This window comes from Corvus hawaiiensis, chromosome 20 (genome assembly GCF_020740725.1).
Source record: "Corvus hawaiiensis isolate bCorHaw1 chromosome 20, bCorHaw1.pri.cur, whole genome shotgun sequence".
In the NCBI taxonomy this organism is placed as follows: domain Eukaryota; kingdom Metazoa; phylum Chordata; class Aves; order Passeriformes; family Corvidae; genus Corvus; species Corvus hawaiiensis.
Window position 1 is genome coordinate 11062410 of NC_063232.1, and position 21029 is coordinate 11083438.

At 49.0% G+C, this 21029-nt stretch overlaps 1 protein-coding gene across 2 annotated transcripts; it reads left to right on the forward strand.

Annotated features, from left to right (window-relative positions):
* The first annotated feature begins 504 nt into the window (after nucleotides 1–504).
* Nucleotides 505–20452, forward strand: FKBP6 (FKBP prolyl isomerase family member 6 (inactive)). 2 transcript variants are annotated; one of them, XM_048324527.1, is made up of 8 exons: nucleotides 505–820; nucleotides 2110–2199; nucleotides 2734–2936; nucleotides 4091–4210; nucleotides 5043–5237; nucleotides 5526–5635; nucleotides 8865–8950; nucleotides 20034–20452. In XM_048324527.1, the coding sequence occupies exons 1-7, from the start codon at nucleotides 565–567 to the stop codon at nucleotides 8914–8916; spliced, it is 1026 nt and encodes a 341-aa protein (XP_048180484.1). In that variant the 5' UTR covers nucleotides 505–564; the 3' UTR covers nucleotides 8917–8950; nucleotides 20034–20452. The 2 variants fall into 2 exon arrangements, with proteins under 2 accessions (XP_048180484.1, XP_048180485.1); XM_048324528.1 differs by lacking the exon at nucleotides 4091–4210.
* The last annotated feature ends 577 nt before the right edge of the window (nucleotides 20453–21029 follow it).

Sequence of the window (21029 nt, forward strand, 5' to 3'; positions counted from 1 at the left end):
TTTTGTTTTTGGTTTTTGAGTTTTGGGTTGGTTTGGGTTTTTTGGTTCGTACGGAAGGCAGTGCACGCCGTGGACTACATCCCCCAGCATGCACTGCTGCGCTCCGTGACGTTCCACCTCCTATTGGTCCAGTGCCGCGCAGGGGCGTGTCCTTCCCGCGTGGCTCTAAAGCCGCGCGTTGGGACGGGGTTGCTGTTCGGAGCGTGATTGGCTGAAGGCGCCACTGTTGGCGGGCGGTGGTTGGCGGGCGGTGGCTGGCGGGCGGTGGCTGGCGGGCGCTGATTGGCGGGCGGTGGCTGGCGGGCGGTGGTTGGCGGGCGGTGGTTGGCGGGCGGTGGTTGGCGGGCGGTGGCTGGCGGGCGCTGATTGGCGGGCGGTGGCTGGCGGGCGCTGATTGGCGGGCGGTGGCTGGCGGGCGCTGGTTGGCGGGCGCTGATTGGCGGGCGCTGATTGGCGGGCGCTGATTGGCGGGCGGTGGTTGGCGGGCGGTGGTTGGCGGGCCGTGCGTGGCGGGCGCTGCCTGGCAAAGCGGGTGAGGTGCGGAGGAGACGCGGCGTGGCCGTAATGGCGGGTGTGGAGGACATCGTGGCCGGGTGGTGGGACCCGGACCTGGACCCGGCTTCGACTCCGACGTGGGGTCTAGCACTGACCCCCGCCCCAGCACCGATATGGGCCCTGACCCCGGCCTCGACACCCTCTTTGTCTGTGGCCTCGGCGTCTCTCCAGCCCCTGCAGGACCTGACCAGCGATGGAGGGGTGCGCAAGGAGCAGCTGCGCCCCGGCACCGGGCAGCCCGTGCCCCCATCCGCCTCTGTGGCAGGTACAGCCGAGTCTGGGGGCTACAGAGCCTCCTGTGGGCTGTGGGAGGTCCCCTGGCCGTGGCCGGGCACCCCTGTTAAGGATGTCTCAGTTCTCTGGCACAGGTTGCCCAGGGAAGCTGTGGTTACCCCATTCCTGGAAATGTTCAAGACCAGATTGGAGCAACCTGCTCCAGTGGAAGGTGTCCCTGCCCATGGGCAGGGGGTTAGACTGGATGATCTTCCAGGTCCCTTCCAACCCAAACAATTCTCTCAGTCTCACCAGGGCTGGTGTCCTGGAGCGAGGCTGCCTGAGCTTCGCCTGGCTGCCTCGGGGAGCAGTAATGCTGTTCCTGAATGCACAGGTGGTTCAGGCACCGATAACCATCTCCTAAGCAGCTTTTAAATAGCAATTGTCTAGTTTAATCTGTGTTCAGCAGGACTACGACAGCGAAAATCCTTGGAAGTGTGGGCTGGAGTGAGGGTCTGGTGCTCGTCTGTTGTCGCCTGTGTGAGGTTTGTTCTGTGTGGCTGGACCTGAAGCAGGTGCTGAGGGAAACAGGGCAGAGCCTGTTGGGAAAGATCCCCCAAGCCTCTAATGCTGAGGTGCCGGTGGCTGACAAAGACCACAACAAGGACTTAGAAGTGCTGGTATTATACCGTGGTGTGTGTCTGTTTCAGAGACTGTCTCTTCTCCTTACCAGTATTTTAACAGTTTGATACCCTGTTTAACTTCTTGTGGCTGACACATTAAATGAAAAGGGATTTTGACCTTGAGGAAAGAAGGATTTCTAGGGCCCACCTGTGCTCACAGAAGTTTGAAGCTGGAAGTGGTTCCTGAAGTGCAGGGCCCATTACAGTATTTTCTGAGGCAGAACTGGAGTTACAGATGCAGAGCTTGGGCTGGTGGTACATTTTCCCCCTTGTTCGTCTTTCCAGAGCTCCAGCTTTGGTTAGGGAATACTTTTGAAGTGTTTCTGCATATAACTGGGGAATTTTAATTTGCTCAGCTGAAGTTTCCAATTCTTAAAAGTGCAAAATCACATCTCTTAATTAGCTCAGGACCGTGGAGCAGCTGCTTTGTCTGGGAGTGATGCTAAAACAGCACTCGGCTGCTTGGATGTGACCAGGTTTTTGGTGTAAAACACAAGGGTTTGTGCTGCCTCTGCTGTTCTATAGCAGAACAGAAAAAGAGAAACAGGATAACTGGGTGGTTACAACTCCTGGTGTGCTCCTGATGTTGCCATTGTGGGATATGAAATCAAACTCTTGCTTTTTCCCTTCTCCCCACTCCTTGCTTTGGGCTGCACAGTGAAGTACTCCGGGTACCTGGGAAACTGGAATAACCTCTTCTGTTCAAATGAAAGCAGCAAGTATCCAAGGCTGATGAAACTTGGAAAAGGTAGGTTTGAGCCACAAACTTTGTCCTGGGGCTTAGGATTGTATTAAGACATTTTGGGACCTGGGGTTGTATTAAGTCATTTCAGTTTAAATGCTGTTTGGTGTCTTTAGGTTGTTTGAAACCTTTAACGCTTGTTCATGGAGCCCAAAATCCTCCTGATTCACACAGGAGATGGAATCTGGACCTGCTCACCCTCTGCCTGAGGGTGGTAGGGAGGTGTTTTCCAGGCTGGACGGGTCTTGGAGCATGCTTGTCTAGTGGAAGGTGTCCCTGCCCTTGGCAGGGCTTGGACTGGATGATGTCTAAAGCCCCTTCCAACTCATCCCACTCTGGATTTGTGATACCATGTGCTCAGTCCCACAGCAGGCTGCCCCAATAATCCCTACTGGAGCAGCTGGCTGTTGCAGTTACTGAGACAGGAGCTCCCAAGGATTTTTTTCCTTCTCCTTTTCTGCTTAAGGAGGAATCAGTGTTTGGTGTGTGAGGGCAGCTGGTGTTTGTGAACCTCACCTGTGCCACCCCTTGTTGTGACAGACATCACACTGTGGGGGCTGGAGATCGGGCTGCTGTCTATGACCAAGGGAGAGACTGCGCTGTTCGTCCTCAGACCAGAATATGCCTACGGCCAGCGGGGCTGTCCCCCCTCCATCCCCCCAAACACCACGGTCCTCTTCAAGGTGGAGTTGCTGGACTTCATAGACTCAGAGGAATGCGACGCGTTCTTTGAGTTGACTTATGTGAGTTCCCTTAATATCACTTGAGACCGAAATCTGGAGGGTGAACCATCGTTGTCCTGTCTCCCAGCTGCTGTGGCTTGTGTGTTGCATGTGTTCAGGTGAATGCAGGTGCAAGTATCCAGTCCCTGGGCTCCCAGCTCTGCTCTGATCCACATACCTACCTGCCCTTTGTGTCTCTCCATGCCTCGCTCTGTTTGCCCTCCCATGCAGAGGGAGAAGGCGGGTGCTGCCTTTGTTTGCTCCTGTGTACTGGATGGAGGCAGTGGAATGGTTCTCATTTATTTTTAGTTTTACCAGAAACCCCTCATGGTTGCACTAGAGGGCACCAACTTCCAAGAATTTCTTTAAGGAACAATAAGGAGCTGTATGTAACAATCCTCTTCAGTCTGCAGTGTTCCAGCGCCCCACCAGCCCCCACCCTTTGTCTCTGCCTCTTGGCTCCTCTCCCAAGTGTTCTTTTCCTGTTCTTTTTCTCCCTGGTGAGTTACTGTACTAGTGTTAATTCACCTTTTCATGTCAGGGGCTTTGGGCTATGGTTGTGGGTCAGTGAGGGGAGGCAGAAGCTAATGGGGGAGTCCCTCCAGCCTCTGCACAGGCAAATTTTCCCCCAGAGCCCTGTGAGCAAGCCACACTTGTTGCACTCCCTCCTTGCCCACCCTTTTTGGCTGACTGATCTCTCTCTGAGAGAGAGATCCAGAAGAAATCCTGTCTCTCCATTTTCATCTTTTTTTAAAATTATTGTTGGGGTTTTTTGTTTTGCTGGTTGGTGTCTTTGGGAGTGTCAGGCTGTCCCAGAGCTGGCCTGAGAGCAATTAGAGCAACGGAACCTTTCAAGCAGCTTTTTGCTAGTGGCTGCATTTGTGTTAACTCAGCTGTGTGCTGAAAGACTTGGGCAAGTTTTAAGGACGCATTCCTGCTTTTTTCAGTCCCTCTTTGGGCCTGGGGAGCTTCCTGACCTCTTTACTAGGAATAACCAGCAGAAGAACACTGTCACATTTCAGCCTGGCTGGAGAGATACCACATGGTGATGGCCTGGCCTTGGCAAGGACCTGGCTGCTGCTCTGTGAATGGTGGGGCTGTGCAGGACTGTCCTGTCTGAGTTCTCTGCCTGTTTTCTTGTGTTTGAACTGAAATTCAGATATTTCTTCACCCAGGAGCAGCAGGATAGACATCCTCTAGAAAAGGTGTTGAAAGTGGCAGCCACAGAGAGAGAGTTTGGCAACTACTTCTTCTATAAGCAGCGCTTCAAGATTGCCAAGAGCAGATATAAGAGGGTATGGCACCAGGAAAATGTGGGGTGTGCTTTGGGAAAGCTGTGAAAGAAGGGATTATTTTAGCTCACCACAACAGGTACAGGTTAGAGATCAAGTAACTTTGTGGTATTTTCCAGGCATAGTTTGTTACTTAAGAACAGGGCTTCCACACCTGGTTTTGTGTGAGCGGCAGTGGTAAATGAAGGAATAGTCACAGAATCATTTTGGTTGCAAAAGCTCTCTGAGACCACAGAGTCCAGCTGTTCCCCAGAAGTGCCAAGGCCACCACTGACCCATGCCCACAAGTGCCACATCCAGAGGGCTACCTGGGAGCAGAGAATGACCCCCATCTGGCTGCACCCTCCTGTCAGGGAATTGTAGAGAGCAAGAAGGTACTCCCTGAGCCTCCTTTTCCCCAGGCTGAGCCTCTTCAGCTCCCTCTCCAGGCAGGGTAAATGCTCAGTTATTCTCAAACTGGAATGCATCTGCTACTTTTTCAGAGGTGGAGGTGATTCAAAGTTGCTTTTCCTTGGTATTTTTGAAACAAAAGTAATTTGACTTGTCTTCTTCCCTGTAAGATTTCCATATTTGTCCTTAAAATCTGAGTCCTGGGTGTAGTTTGGTTTTTTAAAATTCTGCTGCTTTCCTTGGTAAGTTCCTAAGCCTGTAGTCATATGGCTGAGGTGACTAGTCATGCTGAGAATGCCATGCCCTGTATTTAGAGTTTTGAATGTTATTACTTGCAAGTGACCTAGGTGAACAGAAGCATGGGTGTAGCTGTTGGATGAGATGGATTTCTCACTTTCCATGATGGATTTGTTGTGCACTGGCTGTTTTTTCCCTCTCTGCTCAGGCCCTCTCCATCCTGGGTCGCAGCTCTTCCAGTAAGGCAGAGCAGAGTCAGATCAACGCTTCAAAACTGCTGCTGTTCCTGAATCTCTCACTCACTTACCTGAAAATGGAACGTGCTGACCGAGCTTTGAAATACGGGGAGTTAGCCTTGGAGATGGACCAAGGAAATGCCAAAGCGCTGTTCAGGTGTGGCCAGGTGGGCAAATAAATCATCATGGAACATCCCAGCCTGGCTGTAGAGGGAGCCCAGAATGAACTGAGGAGAGTCCCTGAATTCTGGGCTGTTGCAGCAGTCAAGGTGGTTTGTCTGCATCTGCCCTTTTGGAAAGTCTGGCTCTCTGGAAATGCATCACATGGAGCTTTTCCTGGGATATTCCTGAATTAGCTGGCTCTCTCTCAGGAATGTTTGTTGTTGCATGAGTCCTGAAGAAGGGCAGTGGGTCTGTATTTATTTTGTGATGCATTTATCTTCTTTCCATGACAGGCTTGTCTCTACCTGAGGGAATACAGAAAATCCCATGATTTCCTGACCAGAGCTCAGTGCATCCAGCCCTTCAACCGTGATATCAACAATGAGCTGAAGAAGTTGGCAAGGTGAGAGCCCTTGTTTCCATCCCTGGGGGAGAGAGAGTGTTTGGACAGGCTGTAATACCCATTCCAAAATATTTAAAATGTTCAAAAAAACCCAGAACCCCAAACTACTGGGTTAATAAGCGCTTGGGAAAACGCATGTGGAGAAAACAGCTTGAGACATTTTTCAGGCACAGAAAGCTGCAAGTGAGGAGCTGGGAATGCCCACCCTTTCCATATATTTCTTTGGTGCAATGTATGTCACCTGACTTGTGAGGACAGGGATGTGGGGGCTACTAAAATGCCTCAAACACAGTGATATACAGTGGCTGGTGCTCCAGCTGTTAATGTTCTCAATAAGTATGATTTTCATTCCCTTTAAGATGTGTTGGTTAATTTCAGCAGCTTTTCTGCACTGCACGTGCTTCAATGCACAATACTAATGTTCATTAAAAGAGAATTTCTTGCCATCTTGGAGATAATAAGTGAACAGCCCTGAAGACAAACTCTCCCTTTGCCCGCAGGCTGAGTACAGGACTATGCTGCCAACTTTAGTCATGCCCCAGCAAAACATGACTAATGCTTGTCTGTGCCCTCATGATGCTCTTCCTTTGAAACTACCAGAAGCATTAGCTTTTTCCCAAAAGTGTGTGCTGTCCTCCTGGCAGTGTTCACTGAGGCAGGAGCAATGCTGTCCTCATCTCTGGAGCTCACAAAGCAGCCTTTGAATACGAACTCTCTTCTCTATGTCACTGCCCGGCACTTGCAGAAGGGCACCAGTAACATCTAAAAAGAGTGATTGGTGCTGCTGGAAAAGCCAGCCTTCCACCAGGAGATATGTTGGTGGAGGGCTGTTCTGTCCTGTGTTGTATCCATGTTGTCTTTAATAGTCTGTCATAACATCAAGTCTTCAGATTTGTTCTGTTACTTCTGAAGTACAAAGAGCTTGAAGGCAGTATTAGCTGCTGGTCTGGAAATTTGAAATGAATCTCTTGTATTCATCCTGATTTCCCACTGGGTTTGGAGCTACCAAATTGTCCAGTGAGGGTGGGGAGTTCTAGACTAGATCTGTCTGGCTGCTCTTGGAGGCTAGTACATGTACAGTGCTAGAAGGCCTGATTCTAGAAGCCTCATGTATTCACTTAGATTTTTTTGAAATACGTTGGTAGGTAAGTTGCTAATGATGTTGAGGTGGTGTGGCCAGGAAGCAACAAGGCATTTCTGTCTTTGTCAGCTCCAGCTCTGGAGAGAGCAGCATGTTAAGTGAGTGCGCGTGTGTGAGAATTGAGTGCACGTTAAACCACTTGTCCTGGAGTTCCTGCTCTGCTGCCTCTTAAAACTGGTGTATTTTTTGCTTTTAACCATGGAATGGTTTGGGTTGGAAGGGACATTAAAGCTCATCCCACTGCCGTGGGCAAAGACTCTTTCCACTAGACCAGGGTGCTCTAAGCCCTGTCCAACCTGGCCTTGAAACACTTCCAGGGATGGGGCAACCTGTGCCAGGGCCTCCCCACCCTCACAGGGAAGAATTTCTTCCCAATAGCCCATCTATCCCTGCCCTCTGGCAGTGGGAAGACATTCCCTCTTGTTCTGTCACTCCATCCCTTGTCCAAAGCCCATCTCCAGCTCTCCTGGAGCTCCTTTAGGCTCTGGAAGAGGCTCTGAGGTCTATCTGGAGCCTTCTCCAGGTGAACGCCCCAGCTCTGCCAGCCTGGCTCCAGAGCAGACGGGCTCCAGCAGCTCCATGTCTTTCTGATGTTGGATCACAGAGCTGGAGGCAGCACTGCAGGTGGGGTCTTTTGCCTATGACAAAGAGTGGAATTAGTGTGAAACGGATGAAGCAAATGTTACTGGGTGTTGTTAATGAGGCTTTACCTCAGGCTAGATATGTAATGTTGCCAGCCTGCCTTTGCCTGAGAACTTGTGGGGTGATCTGACAAATGCTTCAGAAATGGAATATGAATCAAAATCTTGTTCTTAGTGGCTTTTCACTTCCTTACTGAGTACATTTATACTTCGTTAAAAGCAATGTTGTGTGGTAATCAGCAAGCTCTCTTTTGCTGTCTAAAACAAAGCTTTGGAATGCATCTCTTTACCAGCTGAAACAGGTTCTTGGCAAAATTCCCTGGAGAACAACAGGCAGAATCCAGGGTGAGGGGTACGTAGAATGTGTCTGGTATGAGCTGTGGTGGTTTTGGTGCAAATTCTGCTGCTGGATCTGGGAATTCTATTGGAAGGCTTGCATAAGAAATAGAATGAAATGGGGTTCTTCCGATATCTGGCATGAATCTGTTCCTCCAAACAAGGGGCTCTTGGATTTCCTGCTGGCATAGCTGTGGAAATGTGCCACCCTCAGGTGGGCATCCTTGATCAGCAGCATCTGTCTGAGACTTACCAGGAGAGATTTGCTGTGCCGGGATTTCACACCCTCTGAGGTTCTGGGCCTCAAGGGTGCTGAGGGCTGGGGCTGAGAGAGCCTGAGCCAGCCTCTCACTGGGGCTAGTTCTGGTGTGTTGCACAAAACTCTTTGCTTTTGGCCTTATATGGCAGCAGATGCAGGAGAGCCGAACTTGTGGGCAGCCACTGATCCCTGGGATGGTGTTCCCAAACTGAGTCACCCTCCAGCTCAGGGATTTCTTACCAGAGAGGTGAGAGCACAGGGAGCAGAGGATGCTGTGCTTGGAGAAGTTCAAATGGAGCAGACTGGGAAGCTTTTGCCATCCTGTGACACTGGCAAGGAAGAGAGAACAAAGGAGGAAACATCTGCCTTGTCATCCACTTAGTCCAGACACAAATCCCTGCTGTCTCCTGCCCACCCTGTGCCCAGATCCTATATCCGTGGTGGATATCCTGGTGTATGGCACTTGGACGCCTGCGTGTCTCCTGGGTGCTAAAAGAACTTGCATAAGGAGACACAAAAGTATCCCACAGCACATGGATGGGGTTCCTCTGCACTGTCCCATGCTTCCAAAACTAGTGGAGAAAGCACCTGTCTCACAGAAGGCAAATGGTCGAATTAGTCCCCACCAGAGCAGAGACCCAAGGTCTGGGGATGAGATGTGACATTTCCTGCTCTCCTTCCCTGACACTGCAGAAAGAAGGGCTTGGAGGAGCTGTGTCTCTGCTGCCAGCACACTCTTCCATTATGTTAATTTATTTATATCTGAAAAATAACATCATTTTCAGGTTGTGACACTGAGGGTGGCACAGACAGTCTCCAGCCCCTGATGCCATCCTGTGCTCTACTTTGCAGATACTACAGGGAGTACATGGAAATGGAGAAAGAAGTGCTGCCAAGTATTTGACCCTCTCAATTCTTATGCCTGAGAAGAAATCAAGGTAACCAGGTTTTGAAAAAACCTGAGCTCTCCCAAAACCTGTCATGCCTGTACTGTTCTCACGTGGGGAACCTGCTTCTTTTCTGCATGGGAGGGTTTTGGAGGCAAAATGGGAAGTGGTGGGAGCGTGTGGAGAGGAACGGCGTGGAAGGTGGGGTGGAGTACTGCTGCATCATCAGCTAGGACAATCTTTCCTGTGAGGCAAAGCTTGTGCGGGACAGGGACCTGGATCTGCCAGCAGTTGAGTATGTTTGGTTTGTTGTTTCCTGTGCTGCTTAATGCAGCTATTCCTGATGAGATCCGGGGGTGAAATAGCTCTGTAGTCTTGTTTCCCTGCCAACTAAAAGGAAGGAGAAAAAAAAAAAAAAAAAGTAAGTTCCTGTCAAACTTAAGAATTGGATTTCCTCCTCCCCTCCAGCGCTTCTGTCTGGAGCTGTTGGAATGCCTCACTTCAGAAAAATCTAAATACTTTATTTCTGGGGTTTTTTAAAGTATTTAAAAAGTCTGTTTGGATAGAAAATTTCAAATAGATGTTTTGGACTCTTTAAAGCCTTAAATCTTCTAGCAAAATTGATGGGTTTATAAATGCACAAAGGCTCCTTGATCATTCTTTTTTTCTTCTCAAAATCTTCAGGGGAGTGCAGGCAGGAGTGGAAATCTTTGCCGGTCTCTTGCTTTGGGGGAAACCCTAGGGAAAGAGTTCTGGAAAATGACAGCATCCTTCTGTCATGAACCATCCCCAGCACAGGGCCATCAGTTTGCTACTGTTGTCTCTCCTGCAATACCTCTTCGCTAGTAGAAAATGAGTATTGGCAGCCTTTCCATCAGCTCTGGTGTTTTAAGGTTGTCTCTTTGTGCTTGTGAGGAAGCTAAGGCAGTGTTTGAGGAAGAGGTTGGATTGAACGCTGCTTCCTAAAGGAGCACAACCTTCTTTTGGCTGGATGTGCCTCCTTGTGGAGCCTTTACCCTTCCTGCTGCCCCCATGTTCTGGTCTGAGCTGGACATGTGGCCTCAGAGCACAAGTCATGCTGCCCTGGGTTTGGGATGGGACTTACTAGATGTGCTAGCAGGTGCCTGCCCCCAGGAAAGGAGCTCTGAAAGGGGATGTAAGGTCTGATAAGGTCTTGTGCAGGAAGTCTGTGGCTCTGGACTCGGCAAGAGGCTCTGGTTTTCCACTTGCTGTGTTTCAGGAAGTTGCCATTTGGAAGCCTGTAGGACCTCGGGTCTCATTCCTGGTGGTGCCTGACCTGGGAAGCTTCTTGTGGGGCTCTGGGATCAGCTGAGCCTGGTTTGTGGTGCGAGTTGGGGTGATTGTGGTGATCTGCTGGGGCACCAGACGGGTCCTCCCCTGGGAAGGTTGTGGGGCTTCTTGTTTCCCAAAAAGCATCTTGTGAAGATGCTGATTTTCACACATCTGGTGTAAGTAAACCAGTGATTTTGGTTAGAGGAGACTGAGAAGTACAAAGGGAAAGGGAGGCAAGCTTAAGGGCTGGGCTGAACTGCTTATCAGCCAATTTATCCACTGACTCCTATGTGTGGAGTTCTCCCACCTTACACAGATGATGGACAGCTGTCAGTCAAAAATATTTCCAGGCGTCCTTGAAGTTGAGTTTTGTTGCAGTATTAAAAGGAAACTAAGTCTTCCAGATGAACATAAATCACTGAGACCCAAATAAAAATCTACTGTTCATTTATGGCAAAAGGAGTCCTTTGCTGGAGGAGGTTCCTGCAGGGCCCTGTGGGAGCTGGAGGTTGGGCTGCTGCTTTAAAACTTCATTACACATTCAGAGAGGAGCAAAGCAGTTCCAGCAGGAGCTCCTGCTCCCTGTCAAAGGCACTGGGAATTGGTCAGAATTGAGGCAGAACATTCTTTAGTGTTTCCTAACAGCTTTGTACCGGTTAAGTTTAGGGCACAGGCTGTACTGGGGCAGTTTGGCAGGCCTGCTTCATCCATTCTGAGTTAGACACTGAGTGAGGAGGTGGGCTGGGAATGCTGCCTGCAGTCCATGGTTAATGGTCCAGTGGAATCACAAAAGTTACAGAAAACCTCCCCAAATAGCAGCTGCTGTTGAGCACTGAGCTGATCTGTGGTCCAGCTCCTGAATGACTCAGAGCTGTAGTTGTGGCATCTCTTCCCTCCTGAACATTGCTGCATCCATCCCTTGCTTCAGAGCTCTTTCCCAGGTGGGACTGCTGTGCCTTTGGTGAGCCTTGCTGTGTTCCAGGGACAGAGTTCATTTCTCTGCCCTGAATAATCCAGGGCTGTTTTGTATAATTACATTCAGACCTGGGTACACCTGAGCATCTTCCTTCTGCCTGGTATTTTTGCAAAGGATTTTGCAGTGGTAGGACAAGGGGGAATGGCTTTAAGCTGAAAGAGGGGAGATTCAGATTGGATATAGGGAAGAAATTCTTCCCTGTGAGGGTGGTGAAGCCTTGGCACACAGTGCCCAGAGAAGCTGTGGCTGCCTCATCCCTGGAAGTGTTCAAAACCAGGCTGGATGTGGCTCTGAGCACAGTGGTCTAGTGGAAGGTGTCCCTGTCTGTGGCAGGGTGTGGAACTGGGTGGGTTTTAAGGTCCTTTACAACCCAAATCATCCCATGATTTCTGTATCCCCTGCCAACTGTAGAGCCCAGTTTTTCTAATTGCCACAAACATCTTGCTCAGAACACACTTTCTACCTTTTCAATGGAATTTCAGGTCAGAATAGATTTTCCCTTTGGTGAAATGCAAGGTTGCTTGTGTTGCTTTCTGAGGGGAATTCAGAAGTACTCAGAGGGAGAAATAGAAGCACAAACTCCTTTTTGAATCCATCCTGCTGCAGGTCCTTGTAAACCCCTTGAGTCTCACGCTGGCCGCTCTCAGGGTTTGGTTTATTTACCTGCCTCTGTTCACTTTGTGTGGTGCAGGTATATCGAGCCTAGTTTCCTGGGATGTCCAAAACTGGAAGTCCTCCTTGGTGTCCCCTAAACTGCCAAATGGTGGGCCAAGGCCTCTGGCTTTTTGGAGCTTTGTGTTCTGTTTTGATTGAAAGACCCATCAGAAAAAAAAGAAATTTCCCGTTGTTGTGTTGCTGTGGTCCTTCATAAGAGAACTAAATCATGAGGAGTGGGGACAAATTCCCTAGGAATGTCTGGATTCTAGTAGAGGCTCCTTGGTGATAGTTCTGTCCCAGGAGGATGAGTCTCTGAGCTCTTATATTTGATTTTAAGTGAGCCAGAGTTGAAAGCTTGTCTCTAATAATGTATCTCAGCTCAGTACACAGGAGAAGTGGTCCCAGGAGGTGGGAACACACAGGGAGGTGTTCCAGTGAAAACAAACAAGGCTGAAATTATGACAGGAAACAGTAACTTTGAGGTCAAACTGGTGATTGCCTTAAATAGCAAGTTCTACCAATTCCGGAGGCATTAATGGGTGAGAACTGGCTGCAGAACTGAGGCTGTGTCACCAGGTAGGAGTGAGTATAATTTGGCTTAAAATCAGCAGCAGCAGTTGCCAGTTGAACTGATTTAGTAAGCTGCAAGAGACTTGCAAATAAACTGAGAAGTCTCTGCATAACACAGTGAAACTTCTGCCTTGGGAAAGCTCCAGACTTGGAATAAACAGCAACTTGCTTCCTTCCCCTCCTGCTCTCTCATATTCCTGAGCAGATCTGAAGTGTACCTCCTGCTGATCTTGTCCGTCCCCACTGCGGCTGAACAACAGAGAACCAGCAATTCACTGCGCCTTTAGAATAAGCAAATTCCTGTCCCACTGAAGTGTCCTGTGCTGCAGAGGAAATTGTTAAATCTCTGCTTTCTGCTGAGCCTTGCTGGGTGAGGGGGAAGGCTTGAAGGAGGACTTAATTAAGCATTCTTCTTGTTAAGCAGAGGAAGGAGAGAAGCTTTAATGAGGTTGTTGGGTTGGGGGTTTTGTTTTCCCTCCAGCTCTCTCCTCTTCTAGCATCTCGTGCTTTTTTCCGAGAATTTCTGCAGTTCTGGCCTGCAGTAGTACCTGTAATACCTCTCTGGAAGGATCCTGGGCTCTGATCACTTCTGGAAACTGAGGAAATGACCGCAACACCTGGTTTTAGGGATCCCTGATATGCTTTCCCAGTGGGCGTACTGGACATGGGTCTGGATGCACTAGGGCTGGCTTTGCCCAGACTGGGAGGCCCGGCCAGGGCTTAGGAGCCACAAGATGATGTGAAATGGAAAGGACAGAGACCTGTGCAATAGCCCAGTGTCCCTCTGTGCCTGTCCTTCAAGGCTTTGGTGAAGTATTGATTCTCCAGCCTCAACCAAGGATGGGCCCTGGGCTCTTCTCTCTGATTTGGGAAGTGCCTAAAGCCCGTGATTCCCCTTTGTGCTCCCAGGTGAGGTAGGAGCAGATACCTGCCTGCAGTGCTGAAAGGAAACTTTGCTGACAGGAGGTTGGAGCCAGGTGGGGTTGGGCTCTGCTCTCAGGTGACAAGGGGAAACAGCCTCAAGTTGTACCAGGGGAGGTTTAGATTGGATCTTGGGGAAATTCTTTTCATGGAAAGGATTTTCATTGTAAAGCATTGGAATATTCTGCCCAGAGCAGTAGTGGAGTCACCCTCCCTGTAAGTGTTCAAAAAAAGTGTGGATGTGAGACTTCAGGACATGGTTTAGTGGTGAACGTGGTGGTGCTGGATTGATGGTTGGACTTGATCCTAGAGGGTTTTTCCAACCTTCTGTGATTCTGTTCTCTTCCAGCTCCTGCCTGCTAAAGGTCACCTGGCACTGGTGACTGGTGAAGGCTAGGCTGAGACCCCAAGGGATATCCCTTTGTAAGGCTTTACTTCTCAGAGCCTTTGCCAGCAGCTCTAATATAAAATATTCTCGTGTTACAAATCAGTAGAACATGAAGAAGGTGCTGGGCTCTTTTCATTCCCATGATAACACCTGGTTTATCATGCAGGTGGAGTTTAAAGAGAATTGGCTATGTGTAAGATGGGAATTTTTTTATGAAGTTTTAGCTTCGCAGAGCACTCAGAGTCACTAGCCCTCACTTCCAGCAGCAAGGAGGCACATGATTATCCTAAGTTTTTCTCTGAGTTATAATTTTTAAGGCCTCCTTTCTCTACGCCTCGGGTTGTGCTCTGTCTGGCCATCAGTCCTGCTGCTTTGGAGGCTCCTGACTTTCCCTTTGAACCAACAGAAGAGATGTCTTTGTCCTATCTGTTTTTCTTAGTCTTTAATCCAGGGATTTTAAATGATCATGGATGCTTATTACTGTCCTGATACCCTGCAGGGGAAGTGCTCTCCTGATTATGAGAGGGTGCTGGTCAGAGTCCTGAGACCTGCCAGCTCTCTGGTCCAGTGAGCACTGAAACACTGACAAACTTGGGCAGAGTTTTAAATGCTCTAATTGGGCATTGCAGTAGCTGTGATGACACAGAGACAGCTGAGGTTAATGAAATAAGTGCTGAGGGCCCTCAAAAGTGTTCACTGTGGTTTTGGGAAACACTCCTCTGTTTGTGAGCTCCCAACCCTTGTTCACCTTTGTTCACTTGTGCATAGAATCACTGAATCACAGAATCATTAAGGTTGGAAAAGCCCTCTAAGATCACAGAGTCCAACTATTCCCCCAGCACTGCTAAGGCCACCACTAACCCATGTCCACAAGTGCCACATCCACACACCTCTTAAACCCCTCCAGGGATGGGGACTCTGACTGCCCTGGGCCATCTGTGTCAGTGCCTGACTAACCACCCAGTGAAAAAAAATTTCAGAATATCCCAACTAAACCTCCCCTGGCACAGCTTGAGGCTGTTCCCTCTTGTCCTGTCCCTCATTCCTTGGGGGCAGAGCCCAACCCCCACCTGGCTGCACCCTCCTGTCAGGGAGCTGTGGAGAGACAGAAGGTCCCTCCTGAGCCTCCTTTTCTCCAAGTTGAGCCCCTCCAGCTCCCTCAGCTGCTCCATATTGGAGTGTCTTTTCCATTGTCAGCAGCACAAAGCACCTGATGGAATTGGGGGCTGCATCCCTGCTGGAACAGCACCTGGGCACTGGTGGCTGTGTCTGACAGTGTCAGCAGCACTTGGCAAACAGATGATATTTTTGGCTGTCAGCACCAGGAGATCCCAACAAGGACTCCATATTTAGGGAATGAGCTTTTGGAAGGGCTTTTTGCTTCAGATGCAGGGAGTGTCTTGGTACTGCTGGGAGTTGGTTTTCAGAGCTCAAGAGTTACTTCCAGTAAGGATAGACATGAACTTAATGTGCCTCTTGCGCAGCCCACCCTGCTTTATCAGGGGCTGTTGGTTCCATAGAATGCTGAACATTACTGTCATAGAAGTTATCTGAGCTCTTGAAGGACTGGGAGCTGCTCCAAGGATCAGTTTCAGCCTCAGCTTGCTGGGTAAAGTCCTTCCTGAGTCAGAAGTGTGTGTTGAAGGGTTCATCCCTTCTTTCACCTTCCCATAATCATTCCTCTTGTGAGACCTCTTGCTCTCTGAACAAGTTTTGCTGTTTTGGCTGGGTGCTGTTTTAAGGGTTTGGGGTTTTTTTTAAAGGTGTGCTTGGGAAAGAACTCTGCTTTCTGTTCTTCGTTTTTGCTTTATGTATCCTTGTCTTACCCCAGATCTAAGCAAACTTGACAGCTCTTGCTTCCATCACTTCAGGTTCAGGATGGTTAGTACATGTTATCAGCATTCAGGGCCTTTGGAGTCAAGACTTGTTACAGATCTCTGGAGCATTCCTCCTGCCACAGAGCTGTCTGTCTGGCATACAGGCAGCTCTTGGAACTCACTGTGGATCCTTTGCAGAGCTGAGGATCTTGACAAATTGACTTGGAAGAAACAGTCCTGAGGAAAACAATGTGTAAGTGCAGATCTTCAGATAGCAGTTGAAGTTCATGTAGCTTGGCTCTAGAAAAGAGGAGCAACATATCTGTTCCTTCCACCTCAACATATCTGTTCCTTCCACCTTCCTCTGTGGATTTGGGCATCTGTGATGGGGCAGGCTCTGACTTTGGATGTCGGAAGGGTGAGTGTCTGTGTGCTTGTGTGCTGCCATGCTCTGAAAATATATCCACAGCCACCTCAACCCTTGGAGTGGCCACTTGAAGCCCTCACAGCTGGGACATCCCTGAACAGCACTTACAGAGAAAAGAAGAGGGCATGGCTGACTGCAGAGTCACTTCCACAGAGAGCATATAAATGGTCCCTAATTAGGGAATTTTCTCCCTAAGGCATGTCACATGCTCAGAGAAGGCTCCCTGGGATGCCCAAATAAATCAGGACAGGCTGGCATTGTAAATGGCTCTTCCTCTCCTGGTGTCAGGGTGGATTGCCCAGCATGTCGTGTTATCAGCTGCTGAGAGCACCCTGGTGCTGCTGGAATTTCTTCTCGGCACTCCAGAGCACTGCAGCCTGTCAGGAACCTCTCGTGAGGTCCACGAGATTGTTCCTTCCTGGTCGTGGTGGTTTTTCTCCAGAGTGTCATTCCAGAGAGGCAGTGCCTGTGGGGCTGGTCAGGCTTTGAGTGAAGAGTGCTTCTCAGGCAATTGCTGTTCAAGGTTTTGGCTCTTTGCTGATGTGTGCACATAACATCTGCTTTCCCAGCCAGGCTTGTGTGGAGCTGTGGTGTAGGATGTGCTTTATCCTTCTGGCTACTGAGTCACAACTTCCCTTCCTTTCTTCTCCATACTCAGTGTGAGTCCCATTTAGATCTGAACAGAAACATTGAAGAGAAGGTGCTCTCTTTTCCCTAACAGAGGAGGCTGCATTTCTCTGAATATCCTTTGAGGTCACTCTTCTGAGATGTAAAAGCTTTCCAGGCTGCCACCACCAACCTGATTTCTTGGATACTTGCCTTGAGGAGCACTCTTCTCACTGAGGGTTATCCCAGTGCAGGACTGCTGGGAGCTGCTGCCTCAAGCCATGGGGGTAGTGAGGGCTGAACTGGCAGGAGCAATGTTTAAGTGCACAATTCTGAGTTTTCCAGTTCCCTCGTGTTTTGACAGGAACTTTACCTTCCGTGTTTGGTGCTTCTCTTCAAGCCCTTCTAGAGATGGAGGCAGAAAAGGGAGAAGATGCACCTGCAGTTTTTATGCAAAAAAGCGGCTTAGACAAATTGTAAAGCTTTAGTTAAGCATTAACTGTTAATTGTGGCTTTAATGCAGAGTAAAGGTGACTGGGACTATAAATAACCCATGACTGGGCCTGTTGCTTCCTGTGAATTGATGATCAGCTTTGTAGTTCCAAAGGATGAGTTAAAATAGCTGGGACACAACAGGCTTGTGTGTGACCTTCAAAGCCCGAGTGTGCCTTGCTGGGCTTCGTGGCTGAGTCGCTGCCAACCTGCTGTAGTGAAAGAAACAAATCTTGGAGCAGGGTTCTGCTTGGAGTGTGTCGTTCTCCTCCGTGCAGGAGCACCACTGGTGTTGAATCCCATCCAGCTCTTGTGTCTGCAGGGCCCTGTGGTTCCCCTCCTCTTCTGATTGTGTAGCCGGTAGGTGGAAATGAAAGAGGTAAACTGATCAAACACTCCCTGAGATGGCTTTAGGATTTCAGTTTGAATATTTTTTTAATTAGCTCCACGTAAAGATTTTATTGCTTCAAATAGCAGCCACAAAACCAGAAACCTCTTGGTCTGATCCTTTATTTTCTTGGTGCACAAGAAGCCTCAGCTGTAGGCTTGTTCCCAGTTAAGACACCCCAAACCACAGCTAACAGCTGGTGGGAGCATCCAGTGATCAGCTTTGAAGTATTCCTGTTTGGGAACATGTGAAGGAAGTGCTGCGTGGGGATGGCATTAGACTGACGAGGAGCAGAGTGGAAGTCAGTTGTATTTTAGGAGAAGCAAGGATGCTTTCGTCTAACAATGCACAGAACACTGTAGCACATCAAGGATAAGGATTTCTTTTTCCCATTTGAAGCCCTTTTTTCCTTCTCCTGGTTGATAGAACTTTCTTCTGTGAACTGGAGAAATGATTTAAGTGTTTCTCTCTCTGATTCATTTTCAAAGAGGAAGTCAGCTGAAGTGTCCTCCCGTAATTTTCCTTCTTTATGGACTTCCTTTCCCCCTTCTCCTGGAAAGTGCTGCCAGCCTGGACTGACTATGGATATCTTGTGTGTCAGAAACCTCGTGTACCCCCAGTTTTGGAAGGTTTGGCAGTACAAGGGGGCCTATTAAATGAGGCTGTAACATGGGATTTGGTGAGTGTGGATGAACCAGGACAGTGACTGCGCTAAATCCCAGTTTGTGGTAGGCTGGAAGTCTCACTCCTGTGTTTCTGGCAGTCTTGAAAGTTCCTCAATTCTTTTATGCTTTTATTATCCCGAACTTTAAATTGGGGATAGACCTTGTAAGAGGCACATGGTGTTGAATCAGACCCGGTTTTCTGGCAGGGTGGCCCTTGATCACGGGTTCTGTGTGGCTCTGAGCTCACACTGCTTCGGGGTCAGCAGAAGGATGAGTCTTTGGGGGTGGGCTGGAGAGTCCTGATGTTCCTCGAAGCCCCAATTATCCCGTGATCCTGTGGTGCCTTTCAAGGATGTTTAATGAATGAGGTGTGGATTTTGAGCATCATGTGATGCTTCATCTTCTCCTCTTTTAGTCCGTAAAGAGGCTATTTCCCTCACAATTCCTGCTTTTTTTTTTTTTTTTTTTTTTGCCTCCTGCTTAGCAGCCTGTCACTCGATATCCTCTAAGGAACAGGCTTCTCTATTTTGCTACCACTAATTTGATTTATGTGTGCTGGAATGGCCACTGTAGCTGAGCTGGCTGGGCCAGCTGTGGTGGCCTGCAGATGCTGGAAGGGTATAAAAATGGGTTTGGGCTCCTGGTATTCCTGAGCTGAGAGCAGGTCAGGCACCTTTTGGATGGGATCCTTTGATCCTCAGAGTTCCTGTAGGAGACAGATACTGAGTTGTTTTGGGGAAAGGTTTCCAAGGATTTTCTTGGTTTTTTCATTTATTCTATTTTTCCTTCTGCTGGTCATCCTATGGATGACAGAGGGGACAAGGCTTATGTTCCAACAGTGTTTTGGTGCCTTTTGTGCTGACAAATTGGGGAAATACTTCCAGTATCAGTTTTTCTGTGTTGGTATTTGAGAGGAGCCGCTTGCAGCAACATCAAGAGCAGCAGGATGTGCCCTGTGGCACCAGGCACAGGGGAAGGTGCTAAGTCTGTCTGAGGACCAGAGAGGGGAAGGTGCTGCTTCTGCAGGAGCAGAGGGAAAGCCCACCTGGGAGAGGCACTGAAGGAGCAGGTGAACTTTTAGCAACAAGGTCAGTGAAGCCATTAGAAGGTGAGGTAGGTGAGCCAAGTCCTGAGAGGTGACCCAAGAGGTTCCCCTTTGAAATTTAGAGCTGAGGAGGGAGGAATCACCACTTAAAAACAGTCCTGGTTCTTATCCAGACCAAGCTGATGCTGCACCAAGGTACTGGTTTCCTTCTGGTTACTCTAAAGAAGGGGAGGGATGGGTGGAGGCCAAGATGAAAGAAGGAGGTTTTGCTGTATATGGGCTCCAAGACTGTCAAGGACCCAACTGCAAGTGGGGTGAGGTAACAACACCCAGAGTGTTGGGAGTGCTCTGTGATCCATTGCTGGGGTGCAGCTGGATGGGCAGTCCTTCCAGTGCTCCTGTCCTGCAACAGGAAGGAGCTGGGAGCAGGAAAATACGGGGAGAAACAATAGAAATCTGGATTGATGAGAAATTCCTGTGTCTCATACAAGATTCACCTTTCTCCCAAACGCAGAGTAAGTATCCAGGCTTCAGTTTCCCAGAACCAGGGTGGAAAAGCATAAGTGATGGGGAAGCATGGATGACCTTGTGTAGGAAGGGAGGTGGCCCAAGGAGTGCTCTGGGGATTTCCCTGGGGGGCCCTGGCTCATTTTTAGCTCTTGTCACTTAATACTCAGGTTTCTGCAAGTCTTTCATGAGGAAGTTGAATGGATTTTAAGGGGGATTTCACTGTGTTTGTTCCACTTGTGCTAATCCATGCAATCCTAGGTGTTTCTTTCAGGACCGCTGGAGGTGTGTGCTGGTAACCATGGATCATTTAGTGCTGAAATTAAATAAACTGTACAGGTGATGCTGGGGAGACACTGACTGTGACACTTTGTCATCCTAGGACTGTTCCAGCTGTCCAGCTCTTGGCACATAGAGATCTCAGCATCATACAAGTTTTGGGAAAAGGGGCAGGAGCACTGTCTTACTTTGAGAGACTGAAGTGAAGGTTCTGGGTTTATACACAACCTGATTTTCCTGAAGTTGGGTTTGTTTGCCATGTTTTGAGGCAGTTTTCAGAATAATTAAGTCCTGCTGTTGGAGAGAGGAAAAGGGTCTGTGTAAATTCCTTCTCTTCTCCCATGCACACAGTTTGAAGAAAACTCTTTCCTGGCATCCTTGCAGATAGATTCCGGGCTGCTTTCAGAGAATTTACAAGTTGGGAGACGGATGCCATGAAGTTTTCTATTTATACAGGTTGTTCTTTAAAAAATTATGTTTGATGTTTTTGTTCTGAGAAAATAAACCAACCTGAGCGCTAAAGCTGGCAGGACTTGTGCCAATTCATTGTGCAAGAGTGATTAATGCCTTAAAGGAGCTGGAATTTAGAATGGGGTCTGTAGAGCTGGCTCCCTTCGTGGGCAACAGGTTGTTGTGCTCTTTGTTTTGGCTGAGTGTTCCTGTGAATGTTGATGCTAGATTTAAAATTACTGAATAATACCAGCTTTGGAGCAAACTCCAGAACTCTGTGTGCTCAGAACATGTGGCTGTGGCTGAATAAATGCAGAGTCAAAGATGCTCTGAGGACTGGAGCTCCTCTGCTCTGGAGACAGACTGGGAGAGCTGGGGGTGTTCACCTGGAGAAGGCTCCAAGAAGACCTTAGAGCCCCTTCCAGTGCCTAAAGGGGCTCCAAGAGAGCTGGGGAGGGACTGGGGACAAGGGACTGGAGTGACAGGACAAGGGGGAATGGCTTCCCAGTGCCAGAGGGCAGGGTTAGATGGGACATTGGGAAGAAATTCTTGGCTGTGAGGGTGGTGAGGCCCTGGCACAGGGTGCCCAGAGCAGCTGTGGCTGCCCCATCCCTGGAAGTGTTCAAGGCCAGGTTGGACAGGGCTTGGA

What these genes read in the sequence shown, in the direction of transcription:
- FKBP6 (XM_048324527.1), top strand. Translation starts at nt 565, where the DNA reads ATGGCGGGTGTGGAGGACATCGTGGCCGGGTGGTGGGACCCGGACCTG. An exon ending in CCCATCCGCCTCTGTGGCAG is followed by an intron (nt 821 to 2,109) that starts GTACAGCCGAGT and finishes TGGGCTGCACAG; the next exon opens with TGAAGTACTCCGGGTACCTG. An exon ending in CGCTGTTCAGGTGTGGCCAG is followed by an intron (nt 5,238 to 5,525) that starts GTGGGCAAATAA and finishes TTTCCATGACAG; the next exon opens with GCTTGTCTCTACCTGAGGGA.